Source organism: Buteo buteo, chromosome Z, assembly GCF_964188355.1.
Source record: "Buteo buteo chromosome Z, bButBut1.hap1.1, whole genome shotgun sequence".
NCBI classification, from domain to species: Eukaryota; Metazoa; Chordata; class Aves; order Accipitriformes; family Accipitridae; genus Buteo; species Buteo buteo.
This window is the reverse complement of record NC_134204.1, coordinates 68,919,967-68,935,621: the sequence shown is the minus strand read 5'-3', so window position 1 is coordinate 68,935,621 and position 15,655 is coordinate 68,919,967. Positions and strand designations below refer to the sequence as shown.

General features: G+C 35.3%; 1 protein-coding gene across 6 annotated transcripts in view; it reads left to right on the top strand.

Annotated features, from left to right (window-relative positions):
* DMXL1 (Dmx like 1) overlaps nt 1-15,655 on the top strand; it is an 86,114-nt gene that overhangs the window by 20,685 nt on the left and 49,774 nt on the right. For all 6 annotated transcript variants that reach the window (XR_012648891.1, XR_012648890.1, XM_075019966.1 and 3 more), the window contains exons 6-15: nt 1,839-1,905; nt 4,858-5,027; nt 6,508-6,697; nt 8,250-8,418; nt 11,667-11,879; nt 12,579-12,832; nt 12,932-13,616; nt 14,145-14,266; nt 14,831-14,920; nt 15,226-15,319. Coding sequence is in view for 4 of the 6 variants with exons in the window: in XM_075019966.1 (XP_074876067.1) it covers nt 1,839-1,905; nt 4,858-5,027; nt 6,508-6,697; nt 8,250-8,418; nt 11,667-11,879; nt 12,579-12,832; nt 12,932-13,616; nt 14,145-14,266; nt 14,831-14,920; nt 15,226-15,319 (2,054 nt within the window). In the remaining 2 variants the exon portion in view is untranslated. The remainder of the gene's footprint in view (nt 1-1,838; nt 1,906-4,857; nt 5,028-6,507; nt 6,698-8,249; nt 8,419-11,666; nt 11,880-12,578; nt 12,833-12,931; nt 13,617-14,144; nt 14,267-14,830; nt 14,921-15,225; nt 15,320-15,655) is intronic.

Here is a 15,655-nt window from a genome sequence, read left to right as displayed (position 1 = left end):
AAGATGGATACATTTTCTTTTACTGCATCTCTGAATGCTCTTCATGTATTCATGTTGATTTTAGTCTTTGTGTATTGGTACATTCAGAAGAGTTTTAGTTTAGTAATTCAGTTTGTAAGACAACTTAAAGCACTGTCCTTCCTGCCATAGGAAGAGTTTTCTAAATACATCAAGTGCACTGTTCACTTGGGACCAGTAAACCATATGGCAGTCTCCTTAAAGAAGTCTCCTGAAGTGGCTGGCTGGAGATACCCACCTGAAATCATTCTTTATGAAGCAGTTAGCATTGGTTGGGTAGTTCCCTGGATATACCTGAAAAAATCCTTTTTTAAACCCTTCAGTTGTGCCTTTTTCTGTGTACTCTCTAACTTTTATCAAGGATGTGTTTAAAATCCCAAGACTCTCCAAATGACAAGTGAAAAACTTTCCTTTGAATACAAGAAGTTGAGGACTTACTCAATTTATTGGGACACCTTTGGACCCTCATCTCTCAGCCTAATAAGAGGAGGAGTCAGCCTGTAGACACAGTGCTGTGGGTATGGTTTTAGAATCTGGGGTTGTGATAACAGTAGTCAAGATCACACAGATACTGCTTTTCCTCTGTCCCTTCATAATATGTTTTCCATTTGTATCATAAACCTTACAGAAGTCTTCATAGCTCTGCACATGTTTGCATCTTTCAACTCTTTTGTGGAGGACAGAGAGCTTAGAATTGTGTACTTTGAACTAGTAGGTTCTGGAAAGGGTCAACAGAACTTGCTTTGCCAGTTCACCTTTCATGCCTGTATCTCTTCTGGCATTGGTACTTCAGTTAGATTTAGAATAGTTTTTTTTTTAAGGAGAAGTTTCCGAGATAGCTATCTTGCAGTACTATCCTTTGCCAGAATAGTTTTTCATGTCTGAAGGACGCATTCCCAGATGTCTTCATATTGGCCATACTAGGAGTGTTGCTTAAACCTGGGTGGAAATTTACTTTCTTTGATGCATGGCTTTTTTAATTGACTTTCTGTTGTTACTGCACACACTAAATGCATCATGCTTTTGTTGATCTGATGGCTAACTGAATTATTCCTGAAAGGCCTTACAACTTGTTATATATGTCTAATAAATTCAAGATGAAAATGTACACTGTACTTGTGCTGCACAATTAAATTCTTCTATTTTCTTTTTGCCATTAATAAGCCTGTCACTTAGGCAATAGCTTGGTGCTTCAAAACCTGCAAAAGCAGCTCATTTATTTGTATTTACAATGAAAGTAAAACACAACAAAAATGAACCACATATTTAGACTTAGATTATTTTGGTGTGGCATCTTTTACCAGTGTGACCATTACTGTAAAAACTAGTTTCAGATACTTCTTAACTACATAACTCTTTTTACCCCTTTTTGTTTTCTTGAGTTACAACTGTAGGAAGTATGAGAAATGGAGGTGTCTTTCAGATAAGTTGGAAGATAATATGGGACAGCAGAAATCAATTTGAAATCCAAATGATTGTGAAGTGAAAGTAAAGCATTTCTGCATACAGTTTAATCTGTTTGTAGCTGATTTTCTCTTACGGTATTTTGGAATATTGGATATTGTAGCACCCTCAGCTGCAGCTTTTTGGTTTTCAGTTTTTCCTGTGTGAACGCAGCCATGGGTTGCACGCAAGTTTACCTCCTAGTCCTTCTGGACTTTGTTAAAGCTTAAGTTGTTAAAGCTTAAGTTGTCACACAATACAATGGACACTTGCATATAGGAATTAAATCACTTTTATGAGTTCAAGGGGAAAAACTGTTTAGAGTTCTTAAAAAGTTCTTAAAACTTATTTTCTATTTTTAATTGTCTGTTTCATAGAACTGCTTCTCAAGTTTGTTTAATGAAATTCTCACCAGATGGGGAGTTTTTTGCTACTGCTGGAAAGGTAAGCGTTTTTTTCTAATTGGTTTATACTAATTCAGATAAGCTATTAAAGTAAACAAACAAAACCAAACCACACATTTAAAAAAAAAAAACTTTTTAATTTTTTTAATTTTTTTGCATAGTATTTCCAGTAATCCCTCTATGCATCTTTAAATTTTAGTAAGTAGGAATTTGTGAAACAGGTAGTTTGGGGGACACACACACCCAACAAATATTCACTGCTTACAGTTTTAAAATACCCATTTTCAATCAGTGCCAAATTATAAGACATTAGAAAGAGAAGAATTTCAGGGAATGGGGGAGATCTGTGGATGAGCTCACTGCTGGATATTCTTCTAGTGAGGAATTATATTCAGTATTTCACTATTATCATGACACCATTAATTAACAATAGCTCTTTTAACTTTTTGTGTAAACTTATCTGTATGCCTGTTTGTGTGCATAGAAGAGAATTCACATTCTCCTCCACAAGTATTTTCGCACATAGTTAATGTCAGTGTTTGTGGCTAATCTTACAGATTAGTTCTGTGTGCCCAGCATTGAGTGGTTTATCAGCAAAAGCAATAAAACCACTTGGCAAAATAAACAAAAAAAAATAAAGCAAAATGTCACTGTCATATCTTTTCACTTCCTGAAACAATTATCTTTTATTTATACTACAAAACTTGTTGTTCTGGTTTTGTAAGAGAATAATATCCAAATAAGTCAAAGCAGAAAAAAAAAAATCAAGATAATATAGAGGATCCAGTGAAAAAGTGTGACAAATCCATATGAGAATTTATATTACTTCTAAGGGATTTTAAGGGAGTAGTTGTTTTCTGCAAATACTGTTGTCTTTGAGGGGAGAGTCACATTGACATTGGTCAGAAAGGTCCAGTAAGAATGTCCAGACCCATCTTGTGAGAATTTATGGAACTATCAGAGTAGATAATGGAAAAAAAAAATGTTTTCAGACTACTGTTTTTAAAAAAAGAAACAGAAAACTTAAAAGTATAAGCAGTTTTAACACAGATTAACAGATGCGAGTAGGCATCAAATTTGTGCTACCAACAAAAGAATTTAGCAGAGGCTGCAGAATTATTAAAAAGGAAACAAAATGACAGTATGTAAAGTTAATTGAGATGATGCAATTGCTGAGGTTAGTGAAACCCTGGTTTAAGTGTCACAGAATCCAGAGCAGTATTATCCTGACAGAATGAATTTCAGACTTTAGAATGAAAGACAGTTGTGCAGTTTGGTCTACTCTGTCTTGGAAGCATGAATGAAAAATTAGTATGTACACATAACGGTTTACAACAGTGTTTGATTTAGTAGTAGTATGTGGAACTTTGCTGTTGCTGTTTGGATTATAATGCTTGAAGCACAAAGATTCAAGAATGGTGCAGTCTGCAAATAAGCCTTGCTTTTAAAAGATAGTTGTCATGCACATTTTTGTGATTCAGTTGTACGCATCAAGATCAGATGAGTAACAGACATTTTGCTTAATTGTGGGTGTTTGCTTTTTCCTCTAAAGCTTGCTGTTTCAGATCATTGTGCTTGCTCAGAAGACTAACTTTTAAGGCATTTGCTATCTTTAAGGAAGAGACAAAGGTGTAACAAATCTGTAAAATAATCTAGATTTCTTTTTCTAGGTAAACTATATTCCAGTTGACTAGTTTCCAACACGTGAAGTGAAATACTAGACTTTCTTCATGATAAACTGTACTCTGTATAATAACGAAGCAACAAGTTTTCATGCTCCATTCCTGTTTTGCTTATTTGGGATGTCATATTACTTGTTTTATGTTCTGTGATGTCTTTAGCCATTTAGTGGCTGAAAGGAGAGTTATTGTACTCATGTTTAAGATAACTATTACCTATAAAATTGTTCAAGTACAGGTATTAAAAAAAAAGGTATTTTGTCCTTTTTGGCCATGCATACTATATGTATTTTACTTTTTTATGGGTAGGAGTTAATATTTATTTTAAAAGTCAAGTTTTAATGGATTCTAATGTTATAATATGATTGAATTATGGAAAAATAAATTTATCTGCAAATAGGTTCCCTAGGGGTATGCAAATAGGTTCCCGAGGGGTAATATCCTTGCAGTTTTTGACTGGAATGTCTTTATATCCTGCTGTGTTATGTTATAAACTCATGCAAAGCACAATTACTAAGTAGGAATAAGTAGGTAAAATTACTAAGTAGGAAAATTAATAATGGATTTCTTACCATAAGTGAATAAGTTAATTACCTGCCTGCAGAATCTTTAAAATGCATCTTTGTTTCTGTGTCTTCTTTCTTTGTTTAATTTTTTATGACAGAAGATGCTGGTCAGTAAAACACCTCCACCTCCCCCCAATAGGGTCATGTTAAGCACACCAAGGTTAATACAATATTTCAGTACCATTCATATTTAATAGTTGATCATCAAATGCAAATCTAGATCCAGATTAATTTATCTAGTTCTTAAAGGCATAAGGACAAGGACATTAGAAACATGATATTTTCAATTTATTTATGTGTATATCTAAGAAAAGCAGGCTGAGCAGTACTAAGCTTGATTTTTGAGATGTCATCTTTGACCTTTGTTTGTATTCCTAACACTTAAATTTGTGAGTAGGTTTGGGGCTTTTCTGTCAAAGCACGGTTAGTTGTATTACCATTTGAATACCAGCTCAAGCCAGTACAGCTTGCATGTTCAGTACAGCTTGAATTTTTTGTTAAAAACTGGCAGCTAAACAGAAGGAGCAAAATTAAATACAGGTTAGTAATGGCAAGAGAGATTATAAGGAGGCTCTGCTACTGTGTTTTCTTTAAGATCAGGTATTGAAGTTCTATTTACTGAACTGGTTTTCTGTCATCAGAACAGTATTTTACTTAACAGAAAAATGAAAACCCAGGAGATGTATGATGTGCATCGTATTCTTATGCAAAGTAGTCTTATTTACTGTCTTTTTTTTCTTTCTCCAGGATGATTGTCTTGTGAAAGTGTGGTACAATACAGACAGTTGGCGATCAGCCATAACACCACCTGGTGCAAGTTCAGAAAAACAAGAAGTTGATTTTTCATTTGTTTATTTGGCTCATCCTCGATCAGTAAATGCATTTTCATGGAGGAAGACCAGTAAATTCATGCCACGGTCAGTAGTTCTAATAACCTAAGGATTGTAAAGTGGCCCAAAAACCCCAAACTGCATAGTCTTCCCAGCTGTTTGGTCAACAGTCACACAAGTTATACAGTTTACTTCAGTAAATAATTGAGTTTGCACACCTTGTATATTGTTTGTGTGTGTTCATGTAATTCCTTCATGCTGAAGTTCTTGAGGGAATGGTAAACACCCTATTGCCTGGGAAGGAACTGGAAAGATAGAAAGGGATACCACACACTGGCTTAGAGATTGGACTAAATATAAAATCAGCTCTTGCAAAATTATCTCTCTTTGCATCCTTTTATTGCACTCTTAAATGACCATTCATGCATTTGATCCCAGTTTGTTCTGCTTTCTGTCCTAATGGAATCAGAGCACTTCAAAAGTCCTGTCACTTTGTTATCTTTCTCAAACATTCAAATATTTCTGTGTCTTGAATTTATTTCTCTGTCTAGTACAAAACTAGACCTCTGTCAGAAACAGTATCTGGAAATTGAATTAAAATGATCATTTGGAATTGATATTTTGAGTTTGATTTTGTGTGTGTGTGTTCTGATGATTCCTAGATGACCTGTTCCTATTTTTCACCAGTAAATGCAATCTCAAATTGAAGTATTGTTAGCAATTTTGTGCCCTGTAACCGTCTTTTTGCTATATTATTCCAAATAGTAGCCACTTGAATTCTGCATACCTTTGTGTGTTTGAGCAAGTTTGAGCAGTCTTTTATACCAACCTTTAAGTAGAAGACTCTTCATAATGCCATTACTGTAGTCCTTAAATCAGTTTTGAAAATCAGTGTACTCTGTGATGCCTAAGGGAGCGTGCTGCTGGACAGTCCAGTCATGATCCATATAGTTTTTGAGTCTTAGCTAAAACTAAATTGTGAACTTATATGAAGTGGAAACCTGATGATCTGCATAGGTTTTTTTTTTTCCTCAATGCCTAGTTCAGGTTAATTGGATTGTTTTGATAAATATGTAACAGCAATTGCATTTGGAAAAATAGTATTAAGAAAACTTTGTGGTTTTAAATTGGCTGTTTTATTCCTGGTATTACCTTGGTTTCTCTGTTTTGGATATATAATTTTGTGTGTGCTATATAGCAGTAGGATCTGGGGAATTGAGAACAGGTATCCAAAGTATGATTAGCTTTTTATGTGAAGGACTTTAAAAACAAAACCCTAAATTTTGCTTTTCCAGCTATGACTAATTCTGTAAATTGAAATCTATGATTTGTTGTTGCACAGTTGTTTAATGAAGTTTGAGGTAATTTATTTTTCAGATACTTGAATAAATATGAAAGCCTTTCATACATAATTTGTTTTCCTAAGAACGTATTGTTGAGTTTTTCTTTCGTTAGTATCTTTAAGTTAGTTGGTGCAATTCTGAAAACTGATAATGCAAAACTTGCTCTATTTTGATGCTATGTGATGGTAAGCAGCTTCTTCACACCTTAAATTTTCTTTCATTAGTGGTGCTGTCTGCAATGTACTCCTGACTTGCTGTAAGGATAATGTTTGTCGTCTCTGGGCAGAGACTTTGTTACCCAATGACAGTCTGTTGTATGGTGGAGGATGCAACAATTGGAGTGAAGCAGTGAACTTCACAAATAACTTCAAGAGAAATACTTCAAGTAAGGAGAAAGTGCAAAATGCTTTAGAGGTAAGAAGTGAAATTGAACAGTGAGAATAAACACATGTACATACATGTAATTTTAGACAGGATTGTAATTAATAACTTGAACATGTATCATAAGCTGAAATCCTTTATACCATAGACATGCATAAAATGTTATAAAAGAGTGAATTTATTTGAAATCTTCCTTAGGAAGGCTAAGCTGGTAGCTGTCCTACTGAGCTTTCACATTAGAACACACACTGTTCTTCCATCACTACTGCCTGTTTTGCTCTGGTGACTGAAGCTAAGTGCTTTGCAGTATCTAGCTCAAAGGGCTAGGAACAGCATGCAGCACATACCGTATGTAGGTTATGTGAAACACACTCATGATGCTGCCTTAAAATGTATGGTAGGGGCTCACTTGTTACCTCTGAAGTTATGGGATGTTTTCTGGCTTCTGCAACTGGAAAAACAGTGATGGTATGGAGGGAGGAAAGATAGCCTTTGTTACCTTTGTGCTGTAGTCTTCAAGTAGAACAGACTGCTTGTAAGCTGTATCTCTAAGGCAAATGATCCTTACCAGTTAGTGTTTTCTAACCAAAGGGAAGCAGGGGGAGGGTGAAACATTAGTGTTCTCTTACAAAGCTGTGTAGAGGGTATGTGGGCATTGTGCTTTTATCATAATGGAGTGATGTATTTAGCATGCTCATGGTGCTTTCTTAGCACATGTGGCGTAGATGAAAAGTATGACAGGCTGAAAGGCATAACGCAGCAAAGAAAAAATATTCACAGGGGGAAGGAAGCTGGACACAGTTCTCTGTTCTTGTTGAAAATACGAGGCAACATTAGAGAACAGAAGTAACAATTACATAAAAATTAAGAGAAAACTATTTTCCATGAGCATGCTGTGGTAAGTTGGAAAGGATAGCAAGTGAAAAGACGTGCCAAGAATGTAATACCATTCTTAATACAAACTGTGTACCTTCTTGTATCTTTTGGTGCCCACATAGATATCTACAGCACAATGGACTTGAACTGTGTAGTATGTGGAGTGAGGCTTTTTAATACTGGCATAGTCAATCTTAAACATTGAACATTATTTTTCCCATGGAAACATATATTTGCATAAAGGGAGGAAGAGCTTAAAACTCACCGGGCTCTTATGGTGGGAGTGGAAGTACTGACCTAATCAGTTCCAAACTACTGATCCAGTTTGCCAGTCTCTGAAATAAGATTATTCAGATTTGCTGCTTTCTTTGTTCAGAATCTTGAATAAGCATGGTATACATTTATGAAACACAATAGTATTTTCTGTTTAAGTATAAAACTGTATTAACATTGTCTGCAGACTGAAATAGGAAGTAGTTACTATGTTAAGGTACTGTATGGACCTTCATAAATGAATATGAAGGCACCAGTATCTCTCTACTGCAGACACAACCTGAACAGTGTAATTTTTGCAAGAAACTCCACTGATGTTTTAAAGTAGCTTTTAAACTGAAAAATCTCATTCACTAGTATCTAGAAAACCACTTGCAGATGAAAGCTGCTTTTTATTTTTGGAAGGAATTAAAATGATACCTTATTCTTCATGCAGTTAAACCTGAGGCACTTTAGACGAGGAAGGAGGAGGTCAGGTGCTGTTGTAGCACATACTGGATATTCTCCACATCAGCAAGATCCCCACGAAGTTCACAGGAACATTCCTCCTCATGCAAATGCACTTTGTCATTTTCATATTGCAGCCAGTATCAATCCAGCCACAGGTAAGAATTGTGGTAAATTCTTGCTACAGGGTGAGCTACAATTTCTGTTAGGTCTGTGTTGTCTGTGTAAGTCTAACTGGCTCAGATTTATTTGTACGGTATTTACATGATCATGCAAAATGCATGCTGGTTTCATTTGATACATGAAAGAACCTTCTACAGTAATGAAATGATTTGAATACATTTTCTCTACAGTAATCCTGTCTTTTATTTTTGGTCATCTTTTAACCAAGATTCACAGTGGTCTGAGATGCAGAAGGCTAAGTATTTGTAACTAGAGTTACAAATTTACTGGGAATTGTGTATGATATTGGGAGCACACTGATAAATTAAAAATTTTCCAGCTGCTTAAAATGAGTACCTGACACTAAGTGTCTGAAGTAACCACGCATCCCTGTACTTCTCTTCTGTCTCTGAACCAAGCAAAACATGCCTTCATCTTGTGTTCCATAAACTTTAATATTCACTTGCTTGCAAGCAATATGTTGATAGGCATTAAGGAAAATCCCTTATAGTTGCGAGTATTTCTGTCTTCATAATCACTTGTGTATGCTGAAAATTAAGTGCATGTCTGCTCATTGAAAAACTGAATAGAAGTGCAATATTGAATGGCCTTTCATTAAGGTTTTACTGCTGTGATGTGATTTCCTGTGTCTAGACTTAATGAACAAACTTATTTTGTAATCCTTTTCTTAAACTAGTTAAGCTCTGTCTTATAAGGAGTATTTTTAAATTGTTTTTTGTTCCTTAACACTTTCTCCTATAAGATTAGACTTAGTCTTCACCTTTTTTAGTATTGGTTCATGTTTCTTTTAACAGATATGACTAGAATCACATCCAGCCTACCACAAGGGAACTTATTGCAGTTTTGTGCTGTATCATTAATGCTATCCTGTTTCTACAGGAAATGTCTCCAGTCATTACATACGTTAATATCTAATGTCATAAAGGAAAAATTCTCTAAAGCTTCTTGGAAATTTGTGGTTCTCTTCTCTGCATTTCTGCATCTTCAAATTGCACAAGGAGCTAGCTAACTTTTTCATGTGGCTAGCATGTAATACTTGACTATCTTTTTTTTTTTTATACCTACTGTTAATGCACTTCTTTTCTTGTTTGTTTATATATAATAACTAAACTTTAATTTTGCTTTGCGTAGTCTTTGCAATATAAATGTGTCCAACAGCAAACTCACAGAATTAGACTAAAAATAATTTTGGAAAAGAATGGTAAAATATTTTCCTAGGTGTCAAACCCTTGTCTTTGGCCTTCTTGATCTTGTATTGCTTCTATGTTATCTGTATTAATACTATCTATCTTGATACTGTCTTTTGGATCGCTTGGTCTTTAACTCAATAGATTGGAGGATAATGGGTTGTTCTTTAATGCACAACCTCTGTCCAAAGTAACTTTCACATCTTAAAGCTTAATTTGAAAAAGTACCTGTTCTCTCTCACAGTCAAGTCCTTAAGTACATCAGTCTAACCAGATGCTCTAAATAGTCCTTTTAGTTTGCCCTTTTGAAATTAAATTTAATCTGAAAACCTAATTGTATTTCCTTTCATTTAATTTAAACCGAATCGGTTTATGATCTCTCACTTGAAAATTTGCCCTTATTACAACATTTGGAGTACTTGATAAAAACTAAGGCCAAAGCAGCTTTATCTGTCATTCACTTCACTTTTTGAAGAAGAATAATGCTGTCATATGTAAGAATATATGTCTTTTAAATTTTTATTGTATTTGTGTTCTGTTGTTAATTTTGAAACTCATTTTCTTAAAGCAACAAAATCCTTCAGACCTTTTATACTAGGGTCTTACTTAAACTGGTGTTTAGCCTGGGTAGAGTTCAGTGAAAGAAATAAGCAGTGGTTGTTAGAACAAAATTGTCTTTAGGCAAAGCCAGAAGAAGTTATTGAACCCAAAAACCTTAGAAGTTTTCTGGAAAGAGTGAATGTGATTTATGAAGCAAATAGAAATTCACTAAGGATTTTGTGCAGAGCTGGACATCAGTTAGAAGTTGCTAGTTTTGAGGTAGGAGAATGGGTAAGAAAACTGATTTCTTTAGCAATCTTTTGATATATACTCAAATACTTAAATTTATAATCTGAAACATCACCTTTCTACTTCACCTTCTTATTCACGTTTACTGTAGCTTTGTCTTCGAAAGAGAGGGCAACAGAATTCTTCCCTCCAAGTTCTGTTTTTGCCAAATATATTACGGTATTTTTGAGACTGGCATTAGTTGGCCTCTTTAGGAAGATGGACTGTATTAAATATTCCATGCTCCTCTTGCCACTTTCCCCTGCTGTGTCTCCTCCCCACAACAAAATTACTGGTAGTCCTGGTGGTCCTGTGTGCTCTCAGTTACCATTTTCTTAGGCTGGACTGGAGGAAATAATTCAAATCCATCACTGGCTTTGAAAATAAAACCAGATTTGGAGTAAAAAGTATTTTGTCTCCCAGGGCATGGAATTTAAGTGATGCTACATAAATAAGGAGCAGAAGGAGATCAGAATATATATGGAGACTTTAAGGTGGGAATTAAATGCAGGTTGAGCTTTAAGCATGTTGCTGTATGGCTCATTTGAGGAAATTGCAGTAAATCACCTAGCTGCTTTTTAGCCACTCTTGATTTAGATGGCAGCGGTCTGATACTTGCTTCTGTCACATACTTTGTGATTATTGCTTTATTTTTCACGGCCATCTGGGACACCAAGTAGCATCACAGGGTAATGTAAAACAATAACGGAATCTATAGGAATCAGAAATCCTGGCTTAATGTGATGGTGTTACAGAGGTTGTCATCTGGTCACTGTACTAGTTTTTGCTAGTGTAAGCCCTGCCGTGTGTGGTTCTTGATTACAGTGTGTGCCTACTGCAGCCTCCATTGTGGACTAAATGTTGGGAAATTATGCTTTAATAACTTGGTTTGTACTGAGCTGTAGTAGCAAAAGACAAGGTAAATTAACCTGTACGGACAGTATTACATCATGAAGATCTGGCAGTGCAGGGCCATACTGTAATCCTAATGCAAGCATACCAAAGAGCCTGTCTGTGGAACATCTCTTGTGGTAGCAGTCATGCAATTTTATACTGAAAGTAAATGTTGTTGGTGAAATGAATGACAGGTGGCAATACCTTTAGTGTATTTTTTTCATGGTAGGGTTTCTGCTTAAAAACAATTTTTCTGAAATTATTTTTTGACCAAACTACTTGGTTTTCAAAATGTCAACATCTTTTTCTGGTAGATATTCCTCTACTCCCTTCTATCACATCTCTGAGTCTTGGTGAAAATGAAGAAAGAAGTGGACCTTTTGTTGTGCACTGGCTAAACAATAAAGAACTTCATTTTACCTTATCCATGGAAGTATTTTTGCAACAACTTAAAAAGAGTTTTGAACATCATTCTCCTGAGACTAATACTGAGGAATCTAATCAGATGGATGGCAGATCAGAAGAAGGTAGAAGTCTTACAATAGACAAATGGCTTTCATTTTACAAAGTAATTTGTAATGTTCTTTCATGTGAAGTAAGAGGTGGGCAACTGGACATGTAAGGATACAGACAGATTATAGTAGCATTTCTATGCATTTCCTTCCCTTACACTGGAAGTACCTAAGTGACTTTCAGCAATCTGTATCTAGAAATTCTAAATTTGTCCGTGGTTGTTCCAGAGGTTGAGTTATTTATACTGAAAGCTGTATCATTTACTTAGGCTGACCTTGAGGCCTTTGCATGAAAGTGTGTTATTTTAACATTTTTAAGGAAGCAGGTGCAACCTTAGAATTAACTTTCTTTTCTAAATATCAATGTACACCTAATTTAAATGGCTCTATTCTATAACATAATGTAGTAAATTAGTTTAAATACATACAGTTTGGAGATAACTGCTTTTGTTCTGCCTATGCATGCAAAAATTTATGTAAAATGGGGAAAAATAAAAGTATTTGAAATTAAAGTGCAATATAAACTGTTTTGGTTTGTTAGTCATTGACTGAGGTCCACTAGAGGATTTCTGGTTAAAATTTTCATAATTTTAAATTTGTGCCTATATGAGTGGCTTATAAAAGGTCTGAAAGGTACTCCAATGCCTGAATAACACTGCTTGCTATACTTCTCCTTTTCAATATAATACATATATATATATCTGTGTGTTCTAGAAGTTGATGAAAATGGAGATGAACAAAAAGGAAACCAAGAAAAGAAGGAACTGGGTGATGAGAAAACTGTTCCAAATTCAAGCCTTGTTCCTTTATCTACTGCTATTATTGATCACGAGATCGAAGTACTACTTTCTGAATGGAGTAAAAATGCTGACATGCTATTCAGTATACATCCTATGGATGGTTCACTGCTGATATGGCATGTGGACTGGCTAGATGAATACCAGCCTGGCATGTTTCGCCAGGTGCAGGTACTTTATTTTTTTCTGTATCTTCTTTGTTATTCAGTGAGAAGTATGATGAGAAAACAACTTTAATACTTATTTTTTCTCCCTTTCTTAAAATTCCAGGTGTCATTTGTCTCAAGAATTCCTGTGGCATTTCCGACGGGTGATGCAAACTCTCTTTGCAGAAGTATAGTGATGTATGCTTGTACCAAAAATGTTGACTTAGCTATTCAACAAGGCAAACAAAAGCCTCCTAGCCTTACACGATCTTCATCTATGCTAATCTCTTCTGGACACAGTAAATCAACCAACAGTTTAAAACTAAGTATCTTCACACCTAATGTTATGATGATTTCCAAACATGCAGATGGGTCATTGAACCAGTGGCTAGTGAGTTTTGCCGAGGAATCTGCTTTTTCAACTGTACTCAGTATTTCACATAAATCCCGATATTGTGGTCACCGTTTTCATCTTAATGACTTGGCTTGCCACTCGGTATTACCACTGCTGCTTACAACCTCACATCACAATGCTCTAATTTCACCAGATGTTGAGAATGCAAAACAGGCAAATGATTCTTTAAAGTCTCAGGAGTCACAAGTAAGACTTCAGAGTAAAGGCAATGCGAATGTAACATCCCAGGATCCCAATGCAGTTTACAGTGAACTTATTCTTTGGAGAGTTGACCCTGTTGGGCCTTTGTCCTTTTCTGGTGGAGTTTCTGAACTTGCTCGGATCAATTCTCTCCATGTGTCAGCTTTTTCTAATGTTGCATGGCTGCCCACACTTATACCCAGCTATTGCCTTGGTGAGTTTAATTTCCTGATTTGTGAAGTGTTCTAGAATAAAAGTAATGTAGCCTAATAATGTTATTAGATTATGTAGATATACTTGAATGCATTGGAAAAAGTATTAAGTATGGGTCCTTTATTTCACAAATTTCCAAGTTGCTGATACTTGGAAATTGTTTATTTACGTGTGAAGAATTGCTGTGTTCTTCCACCTTTTTTTATGCGTTGATATTTTAGGAGCTAATGCAGTAAAGTTCTTGGATGCTAGTGCATACTTCAGAGTGTGTTGAACACTTAAAAGCAGAGGTAGATTTTGCTCTGGTTTGCAAATGGGATTCTCATTTCCTTTCATATACTTTGATTTGTTTGCTGAGTGCAGCATTAAATTTTGTAGTTCTTGCTTGTGAACAGAAATTAACAAGAGAGAATTTTTGTTATGCTATATTGTTTTCTTTCATAACTTCAAAATGGCCTCTTGCAAAAAAAAAAAAGGGAGCAAGCTGGTGTTTGAATACTTGAGCACTTTTTGCATTCTTACTTTTCAGGTGCATACTGTAATTCTCCAAGTGCTTGCTTTGTGGCTAGTGATGGGCAGCATTTGAGATTATATCAAGCTGTAATAGATGCTAAGAAACTTTTGTGTGAGCTCTCCAATCCAGAAATTTCTGTAAGTAAAAAGCTGTCTCAAGTTTTTGGAGGTTGGAACTTCATTCAGCAGCACTAGTTTCAGACTTGTTGGTAACTGACTAAGCTGGTTGCTGACAATTTAACAGATTATGGTAGTTTAGCTCTGCTTGTAGAAACAAATATGGTAAAGCTTTTTAGCATTGTAGTCATACTGCATTCCATTTAATCTCAAACTCTGCATATTGAGGCAGGTCAATGTTTGGTTGGGAAATAGCTCTGAAATGTTTGCACTACAAGGAGTAATAACAGAGCAACAAACTATGTGTGCGTGCATGTTGTCTATACTAAGGAAAAGTTGACAAGACAATACAGCTTGGGGAAAGAAGGCTTTCCACGTGTTCTTATCACATTTCAGCCATCAAAAACAATGTGGCTTTTGGTAAAACTGGGAATGTTATCTGTGTTCTTGGTGGATTGTAACCAGCGTACATTTAATGCTTTAGTTAACATTTGCTTAGTGAAGTTTTACCTACCTAGCAGGCTGTGCTATTGAAATGCACAAAACTGAGTTAACAAGACCATCCCTCTGACTCTTTTTAAACAGAAATATGTTGGTGAAGTTTTTAACATCATAAGTCAGCAATCTACAGCTCGCCCAGGGTGTATCATTGAACTGGATGCTATCACAGAGCTTGTAAGATCTTCTTCTGTACTCATTTTATACTGTAATTAGCTTGTTTAAAAAGTGTTAATAAAGACTATACTTGTAGCTCTCCATCAGGTAAAGGTGAGGTATTTAAAGATTGATTCTGACATATACTTGCTTTTGGTTTCATAGTACCTGTAAATGAAAAGAATGTGAGTAATGAAGGTGCATTTTCTTGAGAAACATTTTATTAATGCGTATAACTTACCAAGTTAAAACTCCCATGTTAGAGAGCAGTCTTAAACAGTACAGTCCATGATGTTCACTTCTTGTGTATGTTTTTACTTTCTTAGCATGGCAGGAAAACACAGTTATTCCATGTCTTTCAAGAAGACTTCATTTTAAATAACCAGGAGAAGGAAAAGAAGAAGAATTTATCAGACTCTGGTAAAGAATTCTTTTTCACACAATAATGAAGACAAAGTATTATATTTTTCATTTCACAGAGAAAAAGAACTTGTTATACAGCTTTTAGCATTTTAAGGTCAAATAACTTACTTTGAGATCTTTATATACGAAAGAACAAAATCTAGTCTAATAAAACTCACGGTTATTGCACTTTAAGAGTAGTGTGCAACCAAATTTGAGATAAAGTAGCTTAAATCATGAGATACCCATAGTGTGCTGCATTAAGCATTCTATTGCAGATACCCATCTTGCATGAGGGGGAAGGGGTTTTAAATGTGGAGCTGTAGCTGTAGGGTATGACATAGACAAAGCTTA